This window comes from Pelodiscus sinensis, chromosome 2 (genome assembly GCF_052426305.1).
Source record: "Pelodiscus sinensis isolate ZL-2025 chromosome 2, ASM5242630v1, whole genome shotgun sequence".
Classification (NCBI taxonomy): domain Eukaryota; kingdom Metazoa; phylum Chordata; order Testudines; family Trionychidae; genus Pelodiscus; species Pelodiscus sinensis.
In genome coordinates, this window is record NC_143053.1 from 38,674,326 (window position 1) to 38,694,293 (window position 19,968).

At 40.5% G+C, this 19,968-nt stretch overlaps 1 protein-coding gene across 6 annotated transcripts in view; it reads right to left on the bottom strand.

Annotated features, from left to right (window-relative positions):
• The window catches only part of VPS13B (vacuolar protein sorting 13 homolog B), a 1,005,617-nt gene that overhangs the window by 766,536 nt on the left and 219,113 nt on the right, over positions 1–19,968 (bottom strand). For 5 of the 6 annotated variants that reach the window (XM_075920304.2, XM_075920302.2, XM_075920305.2 and 2 more), the window contains 2 exons: positions 17,303–17,497; positions 13,710–13,834 (listed from right to left, as the gene is read on the bottom strand). In XM_075920304.2, the coding sequence (XP_075776419.2) occupies positions 13,710–13,834; positions 17,303–17,497 (320 nt within the window). Of the gene's footprint in view, positions 1–10,889; positions 10,976–13,709; positions 13,835–17,302; positions 17,498–19,968 lie in introns of those variants that run through there. The other variant, XM_075920307.2, reaches the window with a different exon arrangement.

Here is a 19,968-nt window from a genome sequence, read left to right on the forward strand (position 1 = left end):
CCCCTGCACTGGTGCCGTATAGGCCGTTGAGTGCCCAAGCGCACTCACTCCCGGTGCCACTGCTGCCGCTGCCGCTGCCAGTGTCGGTGCTCTTGCCGGCACCGGAATTGCTGCTGGTGCTGGGCCGAGGCCTGCACCTAGCCCAGAGAGTCACACGGCCCAGCTGTTAAAGCCTGCTGGGGGGCGCTTGAGCCCTGCGCCAGCGCGGTCCACCCCTGCAGCACCAGGCCCTCTCCTTCCTCCGCGGCCATCTCAATGAGGTTTCGGGCCGCCTCAAAACTTTCTGGGGTGGAGGGACGATGGACCTCCCCTATCCCCGCAGGCTGCCCCGGGCTCCTGCCCTTGTCTGGGCTGCGCCTCTTCTTTGAGGCCTTAGAAGACAGGTGCCCCTCCTTAGGGCGCACCTTCTGGGCACTTCTCTCCATTGAGCGTCCCCTGAAGCCCTTGGAGCCTCTCGGCGCTAGGGACTGCGACCTATGCCTCGGTGCCTTATCGGCCTTTGACCAGTGGTTGACCGACACGGGTGCCGCTGATGGCGTGCTGCAGATGGAGTGGGGGCGCTTCTCACCCTGGGGCTGCAGTGCCGACTCAATTAATAGGAGTTTCAACCAGGAGTCCCTCTCTTTCTTGGTCTGGGGCTTAAAACTCTTACGAATAGAGCAGCTTTCTGCTCGATGGGCTTCTCCCAGGCACTTCAGGGAGTCAGAGTGAGGATCTCCACAGGGCATAGGTTTAGAGCAGGAAGCACAGGGTTTAAAGCCCTGGGGCCCTGGCATGCCCTCCCCTCGGGGAGAGTCCCGCTGTGCTCCCCTATCTAATTAATTACACTATTTACAGTACTTAACAGCTACTTAACTAGATAAAACTACAAATTTAACTATAGTACAACAGATAAAGGAAATACAACTGCTAAGAGACAGGCTAACAGCCTGAAAGCATGCTCCAGCTACCATCACAGGCTGTAAGAAGGTACTGAGGGGGTGAAGGGGCCAGCAGGGGTATATATGCACCGGTATACCAGCGCCACTCCAGGGGGCTCTCTGCTGGCCCTATGGATACTGCTAAGGGAAAAAAGCTCTGGAATCACGTGGCGCGCGTACACCTAATCAGAATGGACATGAGCAAGCACGCGAAGAACTGTATTTTAGAGGTAAATGCAATGGCCCTGGGTTGGTCTCTATATAATGTTTTATAAAAATACTAACATATTTTAAGCAATTTTTAAACACACACAAAAACACTTTGCAGACATGTAAGAAAAAAAGTGGGTTTAGTTAGTTTAGTATTGGCCTACTAACTTTGAAAGTGTCTTGTTACTATTATTTAAACATTAAATGGTTCTACAAACTCTGGTGATTCTCAAGACCATCAAAATAATCAGATACAGACATATTTAAAGAGATTCTGTTAGTATAATAAAATGTCATAGAATAACATTCTCCTGCTGTAACATAAATGCCAAAGCAAAGCCAAGACATTTATGGAAAATATATGTTGGAATATAACTGATATAGTTATTTTCAAAGCAAGAGTATTTAGGTCTGACAATATTCTAGTACAACAACTTGATTTCTGTTTTGCCAAATGACTTTAGTATAGTGCAGACTGCAAAAAATGCATTTTAATGCATTTGTAGAATGTATTTCCGTAAGTAACTAGAAAAAGAGGTTGAAATCCTGATACTTTCAGAGAGACCCAGATTTCATCCTTACAATTTTTGCACACCTAAATAGATTGACTGAACAGACTTGTGCTTCAGCGAATTGGAAACCACCCTATCAAAAAGTTGGCAAGCTATTGAAGTTATATTTAATGCAGTGGTCTCAAACTCAATTTACCTTAAAGCTAGAGCCAGTCCTCAAGTCCTCCTAGTGGGCCAGCGGGCACCCACTCTGGCAGAGCTCCAGGAGGGTGGTGTCTCCATGTGTTTCTCCCCACCCCCATGCACCTCCCAGCTCCACCTCCTGGTCTGTGTGCCCCTTACATATACCAGCCCTGGCTGCTGCCCCTGAGTGATGTAACTCCCTCTATAGGGCTCCCTGATGTCATCACCGGTAGCACAGCAGGACTACAGCGGCTTCTGGCTACAACCACTGCCACGTAATGCCTTGATGCAATGAAGTTTAGGACCTTTGCAAATTTTTACCATTGTGGTAACATGAAAATACCTGAACTGTACAAGAAGCTTTCTAAAGGTATACCTTGCGGTGCTAGCTTGAAATAAGGTAATCAATTTAAGCTACGTAAATTGTGTAGCTTATTTCAAGATAGTCATTTTGAAATAAACCGCTATTCCGACAAGTCCCTTAATCCTCATAGAATGAGTTTTACTGAGATGTTGGAATAGAACACCAGTTATTTTGATTGCATTTTGAAATAATCGGCATGCTGTAAAGATGTGGAAAATGCTATTTCAGGATACTGGATGTATCCCAAAATAGCGCTACAGTCTAGATGTACCCTAAATCTCCTAGGCTAAGAGACTAAAAAGTCTGCCTGCCAGCTCCTCTAGGCTGTCTAGCACCCAAGTAAGTACAAAAGAAGTAACCTACATTCAGTCAGGGCTTTAATCAGTAAATCAGGATAATTTTGACAATAAGAAGGTATTTCTCCCCACGTTCCCTGCTCTCCACCCAGTAATGCTATGATGGTGCGGGATTCTGGAGAACAGAATTCTTGACTCTCTCTGTTCTGGTCACAGATTGGCTACATTTTAATGTGGCGCCTTTGTGAAGAGGGAAAGGGGGAGGCAGACCACTTTTTGCTTTCCAGAGTGACACAAGTGTTTATGGCCAATGATCAGAAGGCAGAAATACCATTCTACATTTGCCTGAATCTGATCCCCATTTCCCGATAGAACAAAAGTCTCTAGATTGAAAACCAGACAGGCATAATTCTCATTACACTGCAACCTGAGGAGCGATTTCACTGGGGAGTGACAAATTCCTCTGCATGCCTAGACATATTGTAGGATGGGAGGCAGTGGTGAACTTGATATAGAGTATCTAAATAACTTCTCTGGGGTATGTCTACATTGCAAAGAAAAACCCATCATGTCTCAGATCCGGGGTCAGCTTGCTCAGGCTGCAGGGTTAAAAATAGTAGTAGCAGATTTTTGAACTTGAGCTGGAGTCTGGGCTCTGAGACCTTCAGGTTTCAGAGTCCAGACTTTAGTGTGAGTCCAAACATCTACACTGCTATTTTTTAGACCAATAGCCCCAAGCCCTACAAGCCCAAATCAACTGACCCAAGCTCTGAGATTCACTGTCATGGCATACAGTGTGTGTATGTTGGGGCCTCTCATACACACTATAATTGGTGGCTAATAGTGTGTATGAGAGGCCCCAACATAGACACTATTAGCCACCAATTTTCACCACACTTGCTCATTAATTCCCTGATGTACAGTGGGAGGAAATGGAATTGTGTGGGAGCCTTGCTTTTTTTCCCTCAGATTGCTGAAGACCCAATGCAGTATCTTGCATCCTCTTCAGAGGTTTTCTCCTCTGACCCAAGGTTTGCTATAGAATTTGCCCCTTAAGCTGGCTGGGTAGTATCTGCCCCATCCTTACACATCTTCCGAAGCTCCTGATCAGATTTTTCCATATTGTAATTGTGGCTTCTAGGAGAGAATCCAACATTCCAGACCAAAAGAGCCTGGTGCGCTGGCAGTACAAGGTCATCTGTCTGTGAACAGGGAGAATACAATTTGCCCTCCATTGAGGCCATAAATGTTGCTTCCCACAAGATACACTGCTTTGAGTTAGCCTGATGTTTGCTGGACTGCTCTGTCACACGCAAGTGGGGACAGAGGAAGCCTAAAAGGGAAGCACTGTAGAAACAAATCCAGGTGTGCCAGATATCCAGTTCAGGAAAAGGAGGCTGAAAAAAGATTATAAATCACTATGCCATAAAAACGAATACAAAATAAAATTATACAACAAAATGATTGGGAAAATAGGACTTGTAATTTATTCAATTTACAGAGGCAGAAAATCTGGTTGCCCAAGCAGCAAGACGAGGTTCAGTCCAGGACTCTCCACCAACAACACTGTATTGCATCTGACTTGCACAGGTGCAGGGCATTAAACCATTAGTGACAAATGAGGAGAGAAACTTTGCAATAGAACTTGTCATATGCTTCTTCCTTAATTTCTTTAACATTTCAACTGTATTACACATACTCCCAGGTCCTACAGAGCTTCTTTCACGTGATACCCACAGAGCTAGAGCTCCAGACAGGATACAAAGAAAGTAGATCCTCTGATCCTCTTTTTCCTGTTGTATTATGCTGTAGCGTAATGCCCTTTTCTACAACCTTACTTACAAAACTTAGCAACATCAGCAAATACTCTGGGTTGACATATGTGCACAGATTGAGTGTGCTTAAGGGGGAGGCATGAGGTCATAATAGAAGCTTTTGTATAAGCAGTAAAGAATATTCTTGTATTGTGTTTTTCCTTAAAGACAGAAGGAAGTTCCTTGAGAGGATTCTGAGTCAATCACTGGTAATACTCTGTGTGGTACATTTCAGTATATTTAAGAGAGATGATTCTGTAATGTAGGAATTATCTATATAGCATTTTAGTACCTACTGAATCTTTTCGTCTGCAACAGTATGGTCTACATGGACAATTAGTGAAAATCTGCTGGAGCAACCCAGCTTAACATGCACCAATTTACTGGATACATGCCCTTTTTATTTCCTTATAGGGTTGCATTGACCAAGCAGATTTACCTCTGTGAGAATTTGGAGCTGAAGTAGGTCTCTAAGCATTAATGAAATCTTGTGTCTCAGAATCAGAAGGCTTTAATGTTAATACTTCCTAAAGCAGCACTGCTTAGAATTTATTTTGTCACTCTTTTCTTGGTCTTGGGATGAAAAACTGAACAATGTCTGCAGAAAAGGCTTTGCCCTCACAGGCCAGGCACCAAGCAGGGGCAGTGGCACAATCATTTAAACATACTTTCTTTGCTTTTTGTTCCTCAAGGACCACATGCCAAGGCAACATAATCGTCTCAAACAAAAGAAGAAATGCATGAAACAGAGCACTATACTAACACTAACCTGGATTACACTAACTAGATATAGCTAAAATATACAGTTCCAAAAAAGACTAAACCCAGAGAAGCTCCTCATCCACTTACCACCACAGCTGGAAGGAACTGAGGTGACTCATTCAACCTGTCCTCTTATATTTTCGCCCTCCAGATAAATCACATTTCCCAGGAATGTAAAGGGGCAGTTTGAGGATATTCCAACTGACACTGGTACAAGCAGTTTAAATTAGTCCATACTGCATTCATAGTGCAGCCCAAGCATGGGAATGTGCAGAGGAGAAAATAATAATACAAATGACATATGACCTCAACCGAATCTACCTCAAGATATACAGTTAAAAAAATCTGTGTATCAGCTCAGATATTAAAAAACCAACAAAAACAAAAATCAGAATTGTCACAAATCTAATCTTTAGTACCACATGAACCTTAACAAACATTCATAGGCAGAACAACAAAGTGATGATGGTGATAATGAGTCACAGTACTAACCTGCCCTGTACCCAGTTACCTCATATGCGGAAAAATAAATTGTAGACAAAAGAAAAATGAAAAAACAAAAACCAGGTAATTCTCTCAAGATTTCTGTTTTGCATTAAGTATTATTATTAGTCAGCATGTCTTTCAAGCCATAATCTGTTAATTTTTCAGTTGCTTCTAAACATTTGTCTGAAAGCTCTTTAATAGCCTGTTATGCAACATTGCATAAATTAGTTATAAAACACATATATAACACTGTATTTTCTAGGTTCCTGTCGTTGTGAACAATGACATAGAATACATATTTTTTAATTATTTTAATTATAAAATTAACTTACAAATACAGGAATTTAAAATGTAGTCAGTAACATATTAAACTATTTGCTCTGAGCAAATCTCTTTGAATCATGCCCACGTATTAATTTATATTAAAACACCAAACTAGTAAACAAAAAAAGATATCACTTGTTTAAATGATAAACTGTTGTCAACATCTTTATGGAAGGACAGGGAGAACTAATTTGCTTTCATCTATCACATGGCACCTAGGTTTCTCAACTAAATTTTAAAATTAAAATATAGCTAAATTGCCATATACTGTATACAGTTAGTATACAGTTTTGGATTTTTTATTTTGAAACAAGAAAAATGAAAACTATTCGGTTGATTTATGTTAGAAATAAAGTTGACATTTTCGCTGCTAACTGAAAACATACTACCTAAAGGATTCCATAACAGTTCATAAAATGTCTTTGTTTTTAAAAGCTCTGGTCTATGGTGTATATTTTCTCCCAAGAAACAGAACATATGTAGCATCAGATGTGTGTACTTTAAGAAATTCTGGAATGTGAAATCTAAAAATCCAAATAAAGCAGGTGGTATAATTTTGAAGGGGGGGGGGGGGGGGAGAAACGATTTGAAGCTTAATGACATTACCAGGTCATTCTACCAGACTAATTCTCACTCAGTACATAACTTCAATGAAGTTCTCAGTCCTCATGCTGATTTCAATTTAGTTCAAGTGCTATTTGATGCATTTCATCTGGAGTTTTATTCACTTCAAACTACACTTCATTTAAGCAGGCTGCTGCTGTACTCATTTATATTTTTTATTATTACGCTTTGGTGCTACTTAGTTTAGATAAATTGTTTGCATAAGTTAGTTTTATCTTATTAAGATTGTGAAATACATTTATATTTTTAAACATCTACAAAAACATTATACTTTAAACACAAATGCTCAAACTCACTATTAACATAATTTTAAAATGTAGTAATAAGTTATAGATTGTTTGGGTTATAAGTTATGTTAGCAAATGTAGATACATGTTTTCTCACACTACAGCAGCACAATATTTTTGGTTAAATTATTAATTTTCTCTTTTGTTAATAGCCTATTAAGATTTTTCTCCTGCCTAGGGAATTTATAATGCTGAATCGCATAAAGTAACTTACAGTGTACACATTTATAAAAGAACAATATAAGAAGCCAGAATATGCACAAAGACATATATTGTTAAATAGTAATGCGTAGCTTGCCTACTGACAGATTTTCACTGCTGAAATCTTGAAAAGAATTAGATCATTTTAAAATTTCATTCAGCACATATGCCCAAACATTTCAAAACAATGCAATGACCTCCTGAGGTCTCTTCTAGCCCTAAGATTCTATGATTCCATGATTATGAGTGAAAAAAGTTTATTTATCCTCATATTAATGACTAAAGTATTCTTCATCACTGTTGACAATTTACATCACTTCTAAATTACCATAATAAAGTATTTCATCAACAAAATGAAAGATCAGCATGCTACTTCACATAAATTATTAGGTGTTTTTATGAAGTATCAATGGAAAATATGATTAAAAATTAATCTACCACCACCTGGTGGTATACTGATTATGTTAAAATAAAATTATCCATCTTTTTAAGGTAACTTAGTGCAGCTATCAATAGTAAATATTATATTCCAGTGTGGCATTATATATGAACAGAATCTATGTTTCATAAACATAAATGGGACAGAACACTAAGTGTAAATGTTTCCCTTTAATGCGTAGAAAAGATTAAATGTGATGGCAGCATTTTTACTACGCTAACTTTTCTTGCCCCGATTTCTGCTTCTTTTTTAATAATGCTACTCAAGGAGAAGACTTTCATTCTAAGTATAGAAAAGAACCAAAGGGAATACCTGACAACTTCTGTTATGACAGGCCAAATCCCATATTTAATTGAATTTTTTTTAACAAAAATAATTTTTCTACAGCATACTATTTTAAACACAAAACCTAATTTGCGTAGCAAGATTACAGATTATTGCACTATTTTGTTTCAAAAGGTAAAATACAGATCTTCAGTTAAACATATTAAAATTGATATCAACTCTATCTTTGCTATTCATTCCAGAAAAAATGGGAAGAAATTACTTATTTTGTGCAGTAATGATGATTTTCAAGATGAGCCCCCAATGGGTACTTCACTATGTACCCTTGTGTTGTCTACCAGGGAACTGCAATAGCAGTTTGTCCTGACTAAGCACACACAGCTCCCAATATGGCATACAGCTAGCCAGCATTCAAGGACATTTCTCCCTTAGTTCCTCAGTTAGCTGCAATACTGCAGTCCCTACTGTTCTACAGAGGAGGCTTGAACTAATGGGTAAAACTGGGTGAATGCATGGAGGGAGATCTAGGTGGCTATGCCTCGAAGATATCTCTTGAAGAGATGTTCTTGAGGCTGCTTGTGCCCTAGTGGAATGGACTTTTACTCCAGCCAGTGAAGGAACATATACTAATTGGTAACACAGAATGATGCAGCCAGAGATCCATTTAGAGTGTCACTGAGAAGATAATGCTTGCCCTCATGACTGTTCCACTATAGCAACAAATAGTCTTCGTGATTTTCTAATTGGTTTTGTCCTCAGCAGGTAGAATGCCAGACCCCATCTGAGGTCCAGAAAGCGAAGTACTCTCTCCTGATTAGAACTATAAAGTTTTGGGAAGACTAACATCAAGTCGTTAGATTGATTTATGTGAAACTCAGAAATCACTTTAGGGACTAATTTTGGGTGAAAGTGTATTAAAAATAGTGTATGATGGGTCAACCATGAGCATTCCCAGTTTGTTCACCCTTTTAGCTGACATGAGAACAACTCAAAAGGCAGCTTTCATGGAAAGATGAGACGTAAAACATGTGACCAGTGGTTAAAATGGTATTCTGCTAAGTGCTGACAGCATAAGGTTGAAGTTTCATTGTGGTGCAGATTTCATCACCTGTGGGTACATCTTAACAAGGAACATTAGGAATTTATTCTTAATGGATGAATAAAAACAAAGCATCCTTCTACTAGAGGATGGAAGGCACTGACTGCTGCTAGAAGGAACTATAGTTAACTAATGAAAAGTCTTGAAATATTCAGGGACATGAGATAATCTAAAATACCAAGGATATCTGTAGAGTCTGGACAGGATTAATTATGAAATGCCTCCAAATAGTCAGAAAACATTTTCCCATGGAATCTTTCTTATTTTAATTGATAAAACACATAACGGCCTGCCCACTTAAACAGGGGACAGAGTTGGGATGTCTGATCTTTCTGTTCTTCCTAGTTAGTACATCTGGGGAGTGATGGAAACGGATGAGAGGACAGGCTAACTTTGCAGAAGGTTCAGAAATCAGAATTGTGTTGTGAGCTGCCTGCTATAAGAATGATCTGAGCAATGTACGGTCATGTCTACACTGGGGGAGCAAATCAATTTAAGATACCCAAATCCAGCTATGATAATCACGTAACTGGAATCAACATACCTTAAATCAATTTTATGGGGTAACCCCACAGTAGAAGGTCGATGGGAGAAATTCTGCCAACTTCACTCACTCCTCGTGACTCTGAGGAGTACTTGAATCACTGGTGATGCCCTCAGCATCTGATTTAGCAGGTCCTTACTTGACTCACTAAATCAAACCCCGGAAAATTGATCTCTCGAGTGTCAATCGCTTGGTAAATATAGATAAGGTCTTATAGTGAATCTTCCACAGAACTTCTGGAAGCAGATGGATAGAGCATTGCAAATTTGCAGATAGCTATTTTATATGCATGGCTATAGTAGCACATATCTGCAAATAGATTTTGCAGATGCAGATACTAATTTTCTATCTGCACAGGGCTCTACAGGAGAATGGGAGGAAAGGCGTATGTGGACTTGGGATATAAGCGACTAGTGACTCGACTAGTTGCTTCCCCCCACATTCTGATATAGGCAGCAGAGAGGCAATGGGGGTGCGGGGGGGGGGGAGCTGGCTTAAAAGTTGGTTGCCCCTAGCACAATCTCTATGAGGGGGCAGAGGCACAGCAGGGAACTGGTAGCCCTTCCACCTTTGAATGTAGCAAGAATGGGGCTCTTGTACATTTCACAAGCAGGGAGCACAGCATCAGTGGGGGACTACTTGAATCCCCCGCTCACTGCATGTTCCCCAAGGCACTTCCGCTATGGAAATGTAGCAAGAATGGGGCTCTTGTACATTTCATAAGAAGGGAGCACGGGGCCAGTGGGGGGCTACTTGAATCCCCCGCTTGCTCCATGCTCCCCAAGGCACTTTTGCTATGGAAATGTAGCAAGAACGGGGCTCTTGTACATTTCAAAAGCAGGGAGCAAAAGTGTAGGCACCCTTATTGACTAGTCAAGTAGTGTATGGAAATAATCAACTAATCAAATAGTTGGTATTAATCTACATTTAACATCCTTAATGTGGATCAAGCCTGTCCAGTATAACAGAATCATAGAATCACAGGGTTGGAAGAGACCACAGGAAGTCATTGAGTGCAACCCCCTGCTAAAAGCAGGACCAATCCCAAATAAATCATCCCCGCCATGGCTGTGTCAAGCTGAGACTTAAAAACTTCTAGAGATGGAGATTCCACCACCTCCCTAGGTAACCCATTCCAGTGCTTCACCACTCTCCTAGGGGAATATCCAGCCTAGACCGCCCCTATTGGCACTTGAGATCATTGTTCCTCGTTGTGTCATCTGTCACCAAAGAGAACAGCCTCTTTTCTTCCTCTTTGGAACCCCCCTTCAGGTAGTTAAAGGCTGCTATCAAATCTCCCCTCACTCTTCTCTTCTGAAGACTAAATAATCCCAAATCCCTCAGCCTCTCCTCGTAATTAATGTGCTCCAACCCCCTAATAATTTTTGTTGCCCGCCGCTAGACTCTCTCCAATGTGTCCACATCCTTTCTGTAAAGGAGAGCCCAGAATTGGACACAATACTCCAGATGTGGCCTCACCAGTGCCCCTACAGATATTTCCCACATCTGCTCTAGAGCAGTAAATGGTGAAATACATACTCATTTCGGATGAGAACAGATCCCAAGAAGGAATTCCTCACTTCGTGTATCATTCAATATGGAACTGTGTATCTCCCATTCATGATCTGTGGAGAAATGCCTGCTGAGAATCTTCTAGAGAATTCTGTGCACCTGGCAGGCAGGTAGCCAAGACATTTGAGGTTTCTGATACACCAATTCCATAAATTAATTGCTTCAGACAGGGGATTTTCTTCCACTTTGTTTATGTAAAAGAGTTGCCATGCTGTCCGACATTATTTGGACATGGTGGGAACTTGGTGGGAAGAATACATTGCAAGGTAGTTGACCTGCTCTCAGTTCTCATAGGTAGATGTGTATTTATAGCTTCACAAAGGAGGCCAAATTACTTTTGTGGTATGAATGTCTAGTTCTGCTGCTCAGTAAGAGATGCCTTTGTGATAAGTCATATCTGCTGGGGATGTGGTAAAAGGAACTCCCAAAGGTTCATCCACCAGGCAAGATGACTATTGTTATTCTGGTGTTTATGTGGTCTCTGTTTGGTAGGTAAATGGAGCAGAGTCAGACTTGTAAGCAAAATAGGTGTTGGCAAACGGTGTTACATAAGTACACAATATAATTTAGCCTTGTAGGAAAAGGTAGACTAACAGAGCTTATGGTATGAAAGAGACTTGTCCTATCAAATTGTTCATGTTCTTGAATATTTCTGTAGGGAAGCATGCCCTTGTTGAGGTCAAATCTAGGTTCACTCTTATAAATTGCATAGTCTTAAGGGAGTCAATCTTGACTCTTCTTTGTTGACACACATCCCAAAGGCTGCCAGAAGATGGAGCAAAAAGAGTCCCCAACTGGACCTCCTGACTGGAGTGACCCACTTAAATATCTACAGGCACATGATTCCAGATCAGGACAAGCAGCAACAAGGAAGAACTGGAGAGGGGTTAGTCCATACTGCTCCCTATGCCATTGGTTCAGAGTACGAGGGGAGCAAATGTGTGGGTACAGACCAATAGACACTACTCGCTACAAATCTCTGAACTCAGGTGCATGGTGTTCATGCATATTGTAACCGACTGAGACCAGCTGGTGGCCACACACTAATGGAGGGTAAGTATGCAGGACTCTAGATAGTTTTCTCTTCCCTGAATAAAGTGCTAGAGTCTGCTGCAATGTAATCAAGGAAGCAGACACGAGGCTAGTTAATTGCTTGCCTGAAGCTATATGATAATAAGACACCTACAGCCAATTAGAGCAGGGGTGGGGAAACTCTTCTGGGTTGGGGGCCACTGACATACAAAAAAATCCATCAGTGGCTGCACACAAGTGAGAAGCAAAAAAAACCCAATCAAGCTTTCTCCGATGTCGCCCCCAACTGAGGAGAAAGACACTCCCCACATTCCCCCCTTTACACCAGAGCCTAGAGGGGCCCAGGCTAGTACATTTTGTGTACCCCAAGCCCATTAGGGGTGGGGGGCAGCTGGAGCACTAGCATAGGCTCCCCAATGCTGCGAGAGGAGAGCCTTGAGCCTTTGGGGCTGGATCCAGGCAAGCTGGGGGCGAGATGTGGCCTCTGGGCCTTAGGTTCCCCATCCCTGAATTAAAGCCTGTCGGTCTGCTTTAAAAGGTTTCCCCCAGGTAAGGAAAGGGGAAGGAAAAGAGTGAAGGACTGGGAGGAGGAAGTTAGTTGCTAGAGAACTGTGTGTGTGTGAGCTGAGGACTGACTTGTTCAGGTACCAGAGGAAAAGTACAAGGAGGGATTTTTTGGGGAAGTGGCCCAAGGAAAAAGCTGCCAGATGGGGAGTAAAAGTAACCCTGTCCGTTGCTACTGACTTAGGGTTCCTGGGCTGGAACCAGCAGTGGACAGGCCCAGGTTCCCCCACCCCTGCCCCCACACCATTACAGAGTCTGCCCCGAGAAGGGAGACCAAGATTACAGAAGGGTTTTCACCCCAAACTGTGGACTAGCCTATAATGAGTATGGCTTAATAGGCTGTAATCTTTGCCTCTAGAAAAAGAAGAAACTGTGTGGAGGGTCCCATCAAGTCTCTGAGGCAAACATTGTCCATCAGAAGCACAGGACCCACAGGGAATAGTGGAAGCTTTGCTACAACATCCATGTATGAAACACCTAAAAGACCAGCACTCAAAGAAGAACTGGTCCATAAGACTTCCATTAGTTTTTCAAGCAAAATATTTGCTATAAGCTTCTGTAGCTTGTTCCTTTAATGCAGTGGTGGACATCCTGCAGCCCAAGGGCCACATGTGGTCCATCGGGGTTCTATGTGCAGCCCAGGAGACATTTTGTTTAGCATTGCCCATGCACAGGGTTCCCAAATACTGCTAGATTTTGTCCACATTGGTAATACCAGTAGGAAAAAAACCTAAGTGACATGTTCTTAAAGCAAGAGCATATTGCACACAACATTGTGAGAGCAGTCTTCCTCCAAAGGACTGCTATGTTTCAGTCGGCACACACTACAAATTATAGGTATACAAGTACAGTTACCATACTACTCTGTTTCAAGAGACTATCTTGATTGACAAACTTGCAGCCCACTCAGATGAAAGAGGGTCTCTCACTAGCCCAACTTGCCCCCAACTTTAATTCATTCAACAAACAGCTTACAATACCAATTAACAGCTACATCCTCACCTAAAAGTTATTGAAGACAACAGACTATATAATATAATATATTCTAAAAGAAACAAAAAGGCCTACAGATAAATATGGTACTACACTTAATAAAATGCCATTTATCTTTAACCTAAGTCAATAAGTATAACACAAAAATAAAGTGAAAGATGATTTGTTATTATTTCATATTGTAAATTTAATACTCACCAATATTTGGGAAATTTAAGCAGTTTGCCATAAACAGCAGTACTGAAAGAAGGGATAATTGAAGTAGGTAAACAGTATGATCCTCTAATGTCCAAAGAAGTCAGTCCTGCCTGAAAACCAAATATCTGAAACAAGAAAAAAGGTCCAACTATATAACTGATATAAGATTTAAGAAGCATAAGATTAGATCTACCAGTTTCAATTTTCTTCACAATAATTGGTATGGGGGAGGTAGGCTCGAAAGTGGAGACAAGTGGATTATGTTTGACACACTGTAGGAGGAGGAAACAGTGGAGGAACACAAAGAGAAAAGTGACATTTTCAAAGTGAGAGTCCAGATAATTATCTTTGCAACAGTATACTGAATGGGTATGAGGGGGGAAAGACTTGATTTATTTGTCAAGGCCAAAGAGAAGAAGATATTGTAGTCTTCAACATACAACATGATAACATGATAACATGCCCATCTATAAAAAGGGGAATAAGAACAACCCAGGAAACTACAGACCGGTCAGTTTAACGTCTGTCCCAGGGAAGATAATAGAGCAGGTAATTAAGGAAATCATATGCAAACACTTGGAAGGTAATAAAGTGATAGGGAATAGCCAGCATGGGTTTGTGAAGAACAAGTCATGCCAAACTAATCTGATAGCTTTCTTTGATAAGATAACGAGCCTTGTGGATAAGGGAGAAGCGGTGGATGTCATATACCTAGACTTTAGTAAGGCATTTGATACGGTGTCGCATGATATTCTTATTGATAAACTAGGCAAATATAACTTAGATAGGGCCACGATAAGGTGGGTGCATAATTGGCTGGATAACCGTAGTCAGAGAGTTGTTGTTAACGGTTCTAAATCCTGCTGGAAAGGGATAACAAGTGGAGTTCCTCAAGGGTCTGTTTTGGGACCCGTACTGTTCAATATCTTCATCAATGATGTAGATATTGGGATAGAGAGTACGCTTATTAAGTTTGCAGATGATACCAAACTGGGTGGGGTTGCAACTTCTTTGGAGGATAGGGACATAATTCAAAATGACCTTAGCAAGTTAGAGAAATGGTCAGAGGTAAACAGGATGAGGTTTAATAAAGAGAAATGCAAAGTGCTCCACTTAGGAAGGAACAATCAGTTCCATACATACAAGATGGGAAGCGACTGTCTAGGAAGGAGCATGGCGGAAAGGGATCTAGGGGTCATAGTGGACCACAAGTTGAATATGAGTCAACAGTGTGATGCTGTTGCAAAAAAAGCAAATATGATTCTAGGTTGTATCAACAGGTGTGTTGTAAGCAAAACTCGTGAAGTCATTCTGCCGCTCTACTCTGCACTAGTTAGGCCTCAGCTGGAGTACTGTGTCCAGTTCTGGGCGCCAAATTTCAAGAAAGATGTGGAGAAACTGGAAAGGGTACAGAGAAGAGCGACAAGAATGATTAAAGGTTTAGAGAACATGACCTATGAAGCCAGGCTTCATGAACTGGGCTTGTTTAGTTTGGAAAAAAGAAGATTAAGGGGGGACATGATAGCAGTTTTCAAATATCTAAAAGGGTGTCACAAGGAGGAAGGAGAAAATTTGTTCCTCTTGGTTTCTGAGGACAGGACAAGGAGTAATGGGCTTAAAGTGCAGCAGGGGAGGTTTAGATTGGACATTAGGAAAAAATTCCTAACTGTCAGGGTGGTCAAATATTGGAATAAATTGCCAAGGGAAGTGGTGGAATCTGCCTCTCTGGAGATATTTAAGAACAGGTTAGATAGACATCTGTCAGGGATGGTGTAGACGGAGCTTGGTCCTGCCTTGAGGGCGGGGGGCTGGACTCGATGACCTCTCGAGGTCCCTTCCAGTCCTATTATTCTATGATTCTATCAACCTTGTCAAGAGTTTTAACTATCTGGATAGATGGAAAGGCTGTATCCTAGAGACCTTATACAGAATGAATCAGCAACATTTAGGTATAGCGTGGATGTGAGGCCCCAGAAAGAAGTCTGAGTCAACCATGACAGCTCAGTTATGGGCTGAACAAAAGGCAGGATGAAAATATTGTCCACAGCAATCAAGGACAAGAAAGAAGACTTGGGAGAAGGAAGACTATTACGAGTCCCAGTTAAGCTATGCGGAACTTGACCTGACAGCTAGATATACATGAGGAGACATCAGAGAGGCAGGCTGAGATTTTAATTTGGCTGGACGGAGATAGAGATCTGTGAATTAGCAGCACAGAGGTGGCAGCTGGATTTATGTTGATGGATGACATTATACAGACAAGGGGATCAAGGACATCTAGAAGGAGTGATTAGAGATGTAAGAAAAAACAATTATATAACTTAAGGGAAAATAAGATTTCTACAAAAAAAGCATGGTCAACTGTGTTGAAGGTGACTGACAGATTATGAAGGATGAGGATGGAATAATAATTCTATGCTTTGGCTAGAAAAAGGTGAATTGAGCCTTTGATGACAGCAGTTTTAGTAAAGGAGAAGATGTGAGAAGAAAGACTGCAGAGTCTAAGATAGAAATGGAAAATAGGTACTCCAGACAGCAGCTGCAGAAAGTGGGGATATTAGTATGTAGTTGTTTACATGATTAACCGATAAATTTGGGCTTATTGGTTAATCCTAACGACTATATGCACACACACCCTTGGCTGCCTCTTATCAGAGAAAACAAATTTGTAATGGAGGAATTTCAGGCTGGTCTGGGATTTCCATCAGAAATTCTCTTCAGCATCAGACAAGAGCAGAGAAAATATTGTTGATGATGAACCAAGGTGGAGGTAGCAAGGCAGACCTTGAGATTGTTCACTCCACTTGATATGAGAGATGAGCAAGAGAGTGAAGGGTGGATATAAAAGAGTGCAAAATGGAGAGAATCAACAACAAATTGATGGAGAAAGAGGAAGAGAAGAGAATACTGAGAGCATATGAGAAGTCATCCAATTCTGATAAAGTCACAGAAAGACTCAGTGACATGCTTTTTTGGTGGTCAGAGAGACTAACAAATGATGTTGAAAGATGTCATGTAATTGCCAGACAGGGGGAAGTCAGCAACAGAGAGATAAACAACAGAGCTGTGCTTGCTAAAGATCAGGACAAGTGAATGGTCCTTTCGGTGAGAGAGAGAACTGAAGCGGGGCTGGAGGTCAAATGAAGACCACACGGTCAGGAAACAGAGTTAAGGGGTTGAATGGGTCATCAGCATTAAAACTTGAGAGAGAGAGAGAGAGAGAGAGAGAGAGAGAGAGAGAGAGAGGGTACGTCTACACTAGCCCCCTAGATCGATCTAGGGAGGCTAATGAGGGTGACCAGAATTTGATTTGCATGTTCCCACCCGGTCGCCATTTTAAAAATTGACTAGCCCAAAGTAACAGCCCACGTCTAAATACGGCAGTGAAACGGGATTCCAGAATAAAGCCCTAAATTGAATTAAGTGGTATTTCTCGTGGAATGAGGGGAGCTGAGTGAAGAGCAGATGACAACACAGCAACAAGGAGGTATACCTCTCTCATATCTCACAGAACTGGAAGGGACCTTGAGAGATATTTGCATTAATTCTTTCCATGTTCTTAAATAATAAATACAATTCATATTTTCTTTTACCTTAAGGTAGCAGTGTGCATAACAGTAATGAAGCAGGTTATCAGAAGGCTGGCTAAGGCTGCTGACCGTTTGCACAAGTTGTTCAGCGTACATTGGCACAGAATGTTCCAGGTTAATTTTGTCCACCAATATTCTAATAGCAGGCAAAGGCCTTAAAGGCTGGAAGCTTATAGCGTTTAACAAACCACATGAACTCTAGAAAGAAAAAGAAAAAATATTCTAAAGGCAAACTTTTATGCAATACCCTGATGCAGGACATCATATTTCTATCAATAACATGTTTTAAAAGTCTGAAACACTTCTAAAATAATTTTCCTGTAATAAGTTTCATGTACAGAGTATGTCAAGATACAGCATGCTAGTCTATAAAAAGGTTATTTACCCACTGCTTTGCCACTTGAAAGTAAAATGCCCATGCCAACAACTCATGCTAATATCTTTGCGCCACTCTTCCCTATCCAGTGTTTATAAATGTTCAGATATCTTTACTATTTACAACAATATAATGCATTTAATTGTCAAAAATTAAAAATTTGAAATACAATGTATCAAGCTGTGACCATCCTCCCTAAGCTACCACAGAACGTGTCATGTCACAGGAGCTACTCTATTAGCACTACACAAAAAGATCCCTTTCATTGTAATGGTGTTGTGCAGGCAGCCTTTATAAAAAGATGATCAAAGTGGGTAAAAAGTGATCAAGTTTATTTTGATCCACCAATGTGTTTATGAAATAAATAGAAATTTGACATAAAAGCTAGTAGAAACTGGAAGCATTTCAAATAAAATCTGATTAGGGTTTTTCAAGGTCCCTGGAAAAGCCACAAAATTACTACTTATAGAATGAATATGGTGTAAGATAGGTAAAGTACCTTCAAGGACTCCAGTTGTGTGTTTTTATTGGTTAATTCTGATGGAAATGTTTGCTATCTGTCCTGGATGTTGCTTTTCTCGTAGACACCTGCATCTTGGTTAAAATGGATTGACAGCTTCCTACAGTTAAAAAGATCTAACTACAGGAATTGAAGCAAGCTTCATCAGCATAGTTTCCATCACACTTACAGAGACCTAAGAATCTACCACCAAACCATTAGGCCTTCATTATCCTAAATATGAAAAATGTTCTGACCGTATGATGGGAGTATGTCAGGGGACACCAAAATCTAAGTTGGGTGCAATTAAATGTTAATCAAAATCTAACATTCAGAGAAGTAGCCATGTTAGTCTGTAGCTGCAAAAAACTTTTTTAAAAAATAGCGAATAGTCTGCAGCACACACACTATCTTTATTTTTGGTTAGTCTGTAAGGTACTGCTAGACTATTCGCTGTTTTTTAAGCTTTTTCAAAACCTGAGATGTGAATCTAAGGACAGGAACCACAGGAGCCACTCCGGAGGGGTGAGTGCAAGGTAGCATTCTCCTCCAGTCCCTGCCTTCCACCCACTACAACTAACACTGTTCCTCCTCATTTTCTAAAGCTTTTTTTTTTTTTTTAAATCAAAAGTTATTAAATCCAGGATTTCTATTAAATTTACAATAACTGCTCAATGATTTTTGTTAAAAAAAATCCATGACAAATGTTCACCTCAAGTCACACTGAGCAAATGGCTTTAACACTTTATCTAGAATAATATCCATGAATGTCAGCATTGAACGACAGATTGGATTAGAGGAGCGTATTAATCAAACTTCAAAAGCATCAAAAAAGTAAAAGGAAATGTAGCAACCAATTAATATTAACAAATTTATTTAACTGTAAATCACTAGTGGAGAGTCTTTAAAGAAGAAAGTACTCCGATATATGCTGGACAACACATCACCCATGAACTGCACACTTTGGCCATCTCAGCTTTAGCATAAGAAATTATAAGCCAACATATTATTGGCATTGGTTACTCAGTTAGATCAAGTTGCAGAGATTTGTGTGGTGGATCTAAAGGTTCAAACGCTGCTGATGACCTATGTGGGTAAAATATAATTCAGAATGTATATAAGAAATTACATGCTACAAAGTGTTGTCTTGAACACTGATACCGAATTATAAAGTTTAAATGTTTCTAGAGAATACATATTGGTCTCCTATAAAATTTTACCAACTTGAGTTTGAGATGGCAACATAACTCAAAAGAGACTTTACTACAAGCAAGCCATTCTCTCAACTCAAATAAGTACATTTACAAGTACAAATGCTGCTGCAAGAATTTTACTTTCTTTACTGATGCTATTTTTTTATATTCCTCAGCCAGTAAAGTCAGGTACACTTAACACCATGAGTCCAACTGTAAAGATCTCATACAGAACAAAAATTATAAATTAGCTTTGATAGTCAGAAAAGTGTTGTAGTTTAAAGTCCAATCTCTTGACCCTCTCTAGAGTAGAAGCAAGTAAGTCTGTTTCCCATTAAAAACTTGGGACTCTCCTTTTTCTAGTGTTAATAGATCTTGTTTCTAAGCTTGATATCTCAAGAGATAGCAGGTCTTAAATCTGCTATCAGTACAGGACCATCCAGGAATTCAGGCCAGAGCAATGTGAGTGAAGATAACAATTCCAAAAGTGAAGGATGGAACATAACATTTCAGGTGGTCTGATTAAGTAAATTACAGGCAGTCCCCGGGTTACGTACAAGATAGGGACTGTAGGTTTGTTCTTAAGTTGAATCTGTATGTA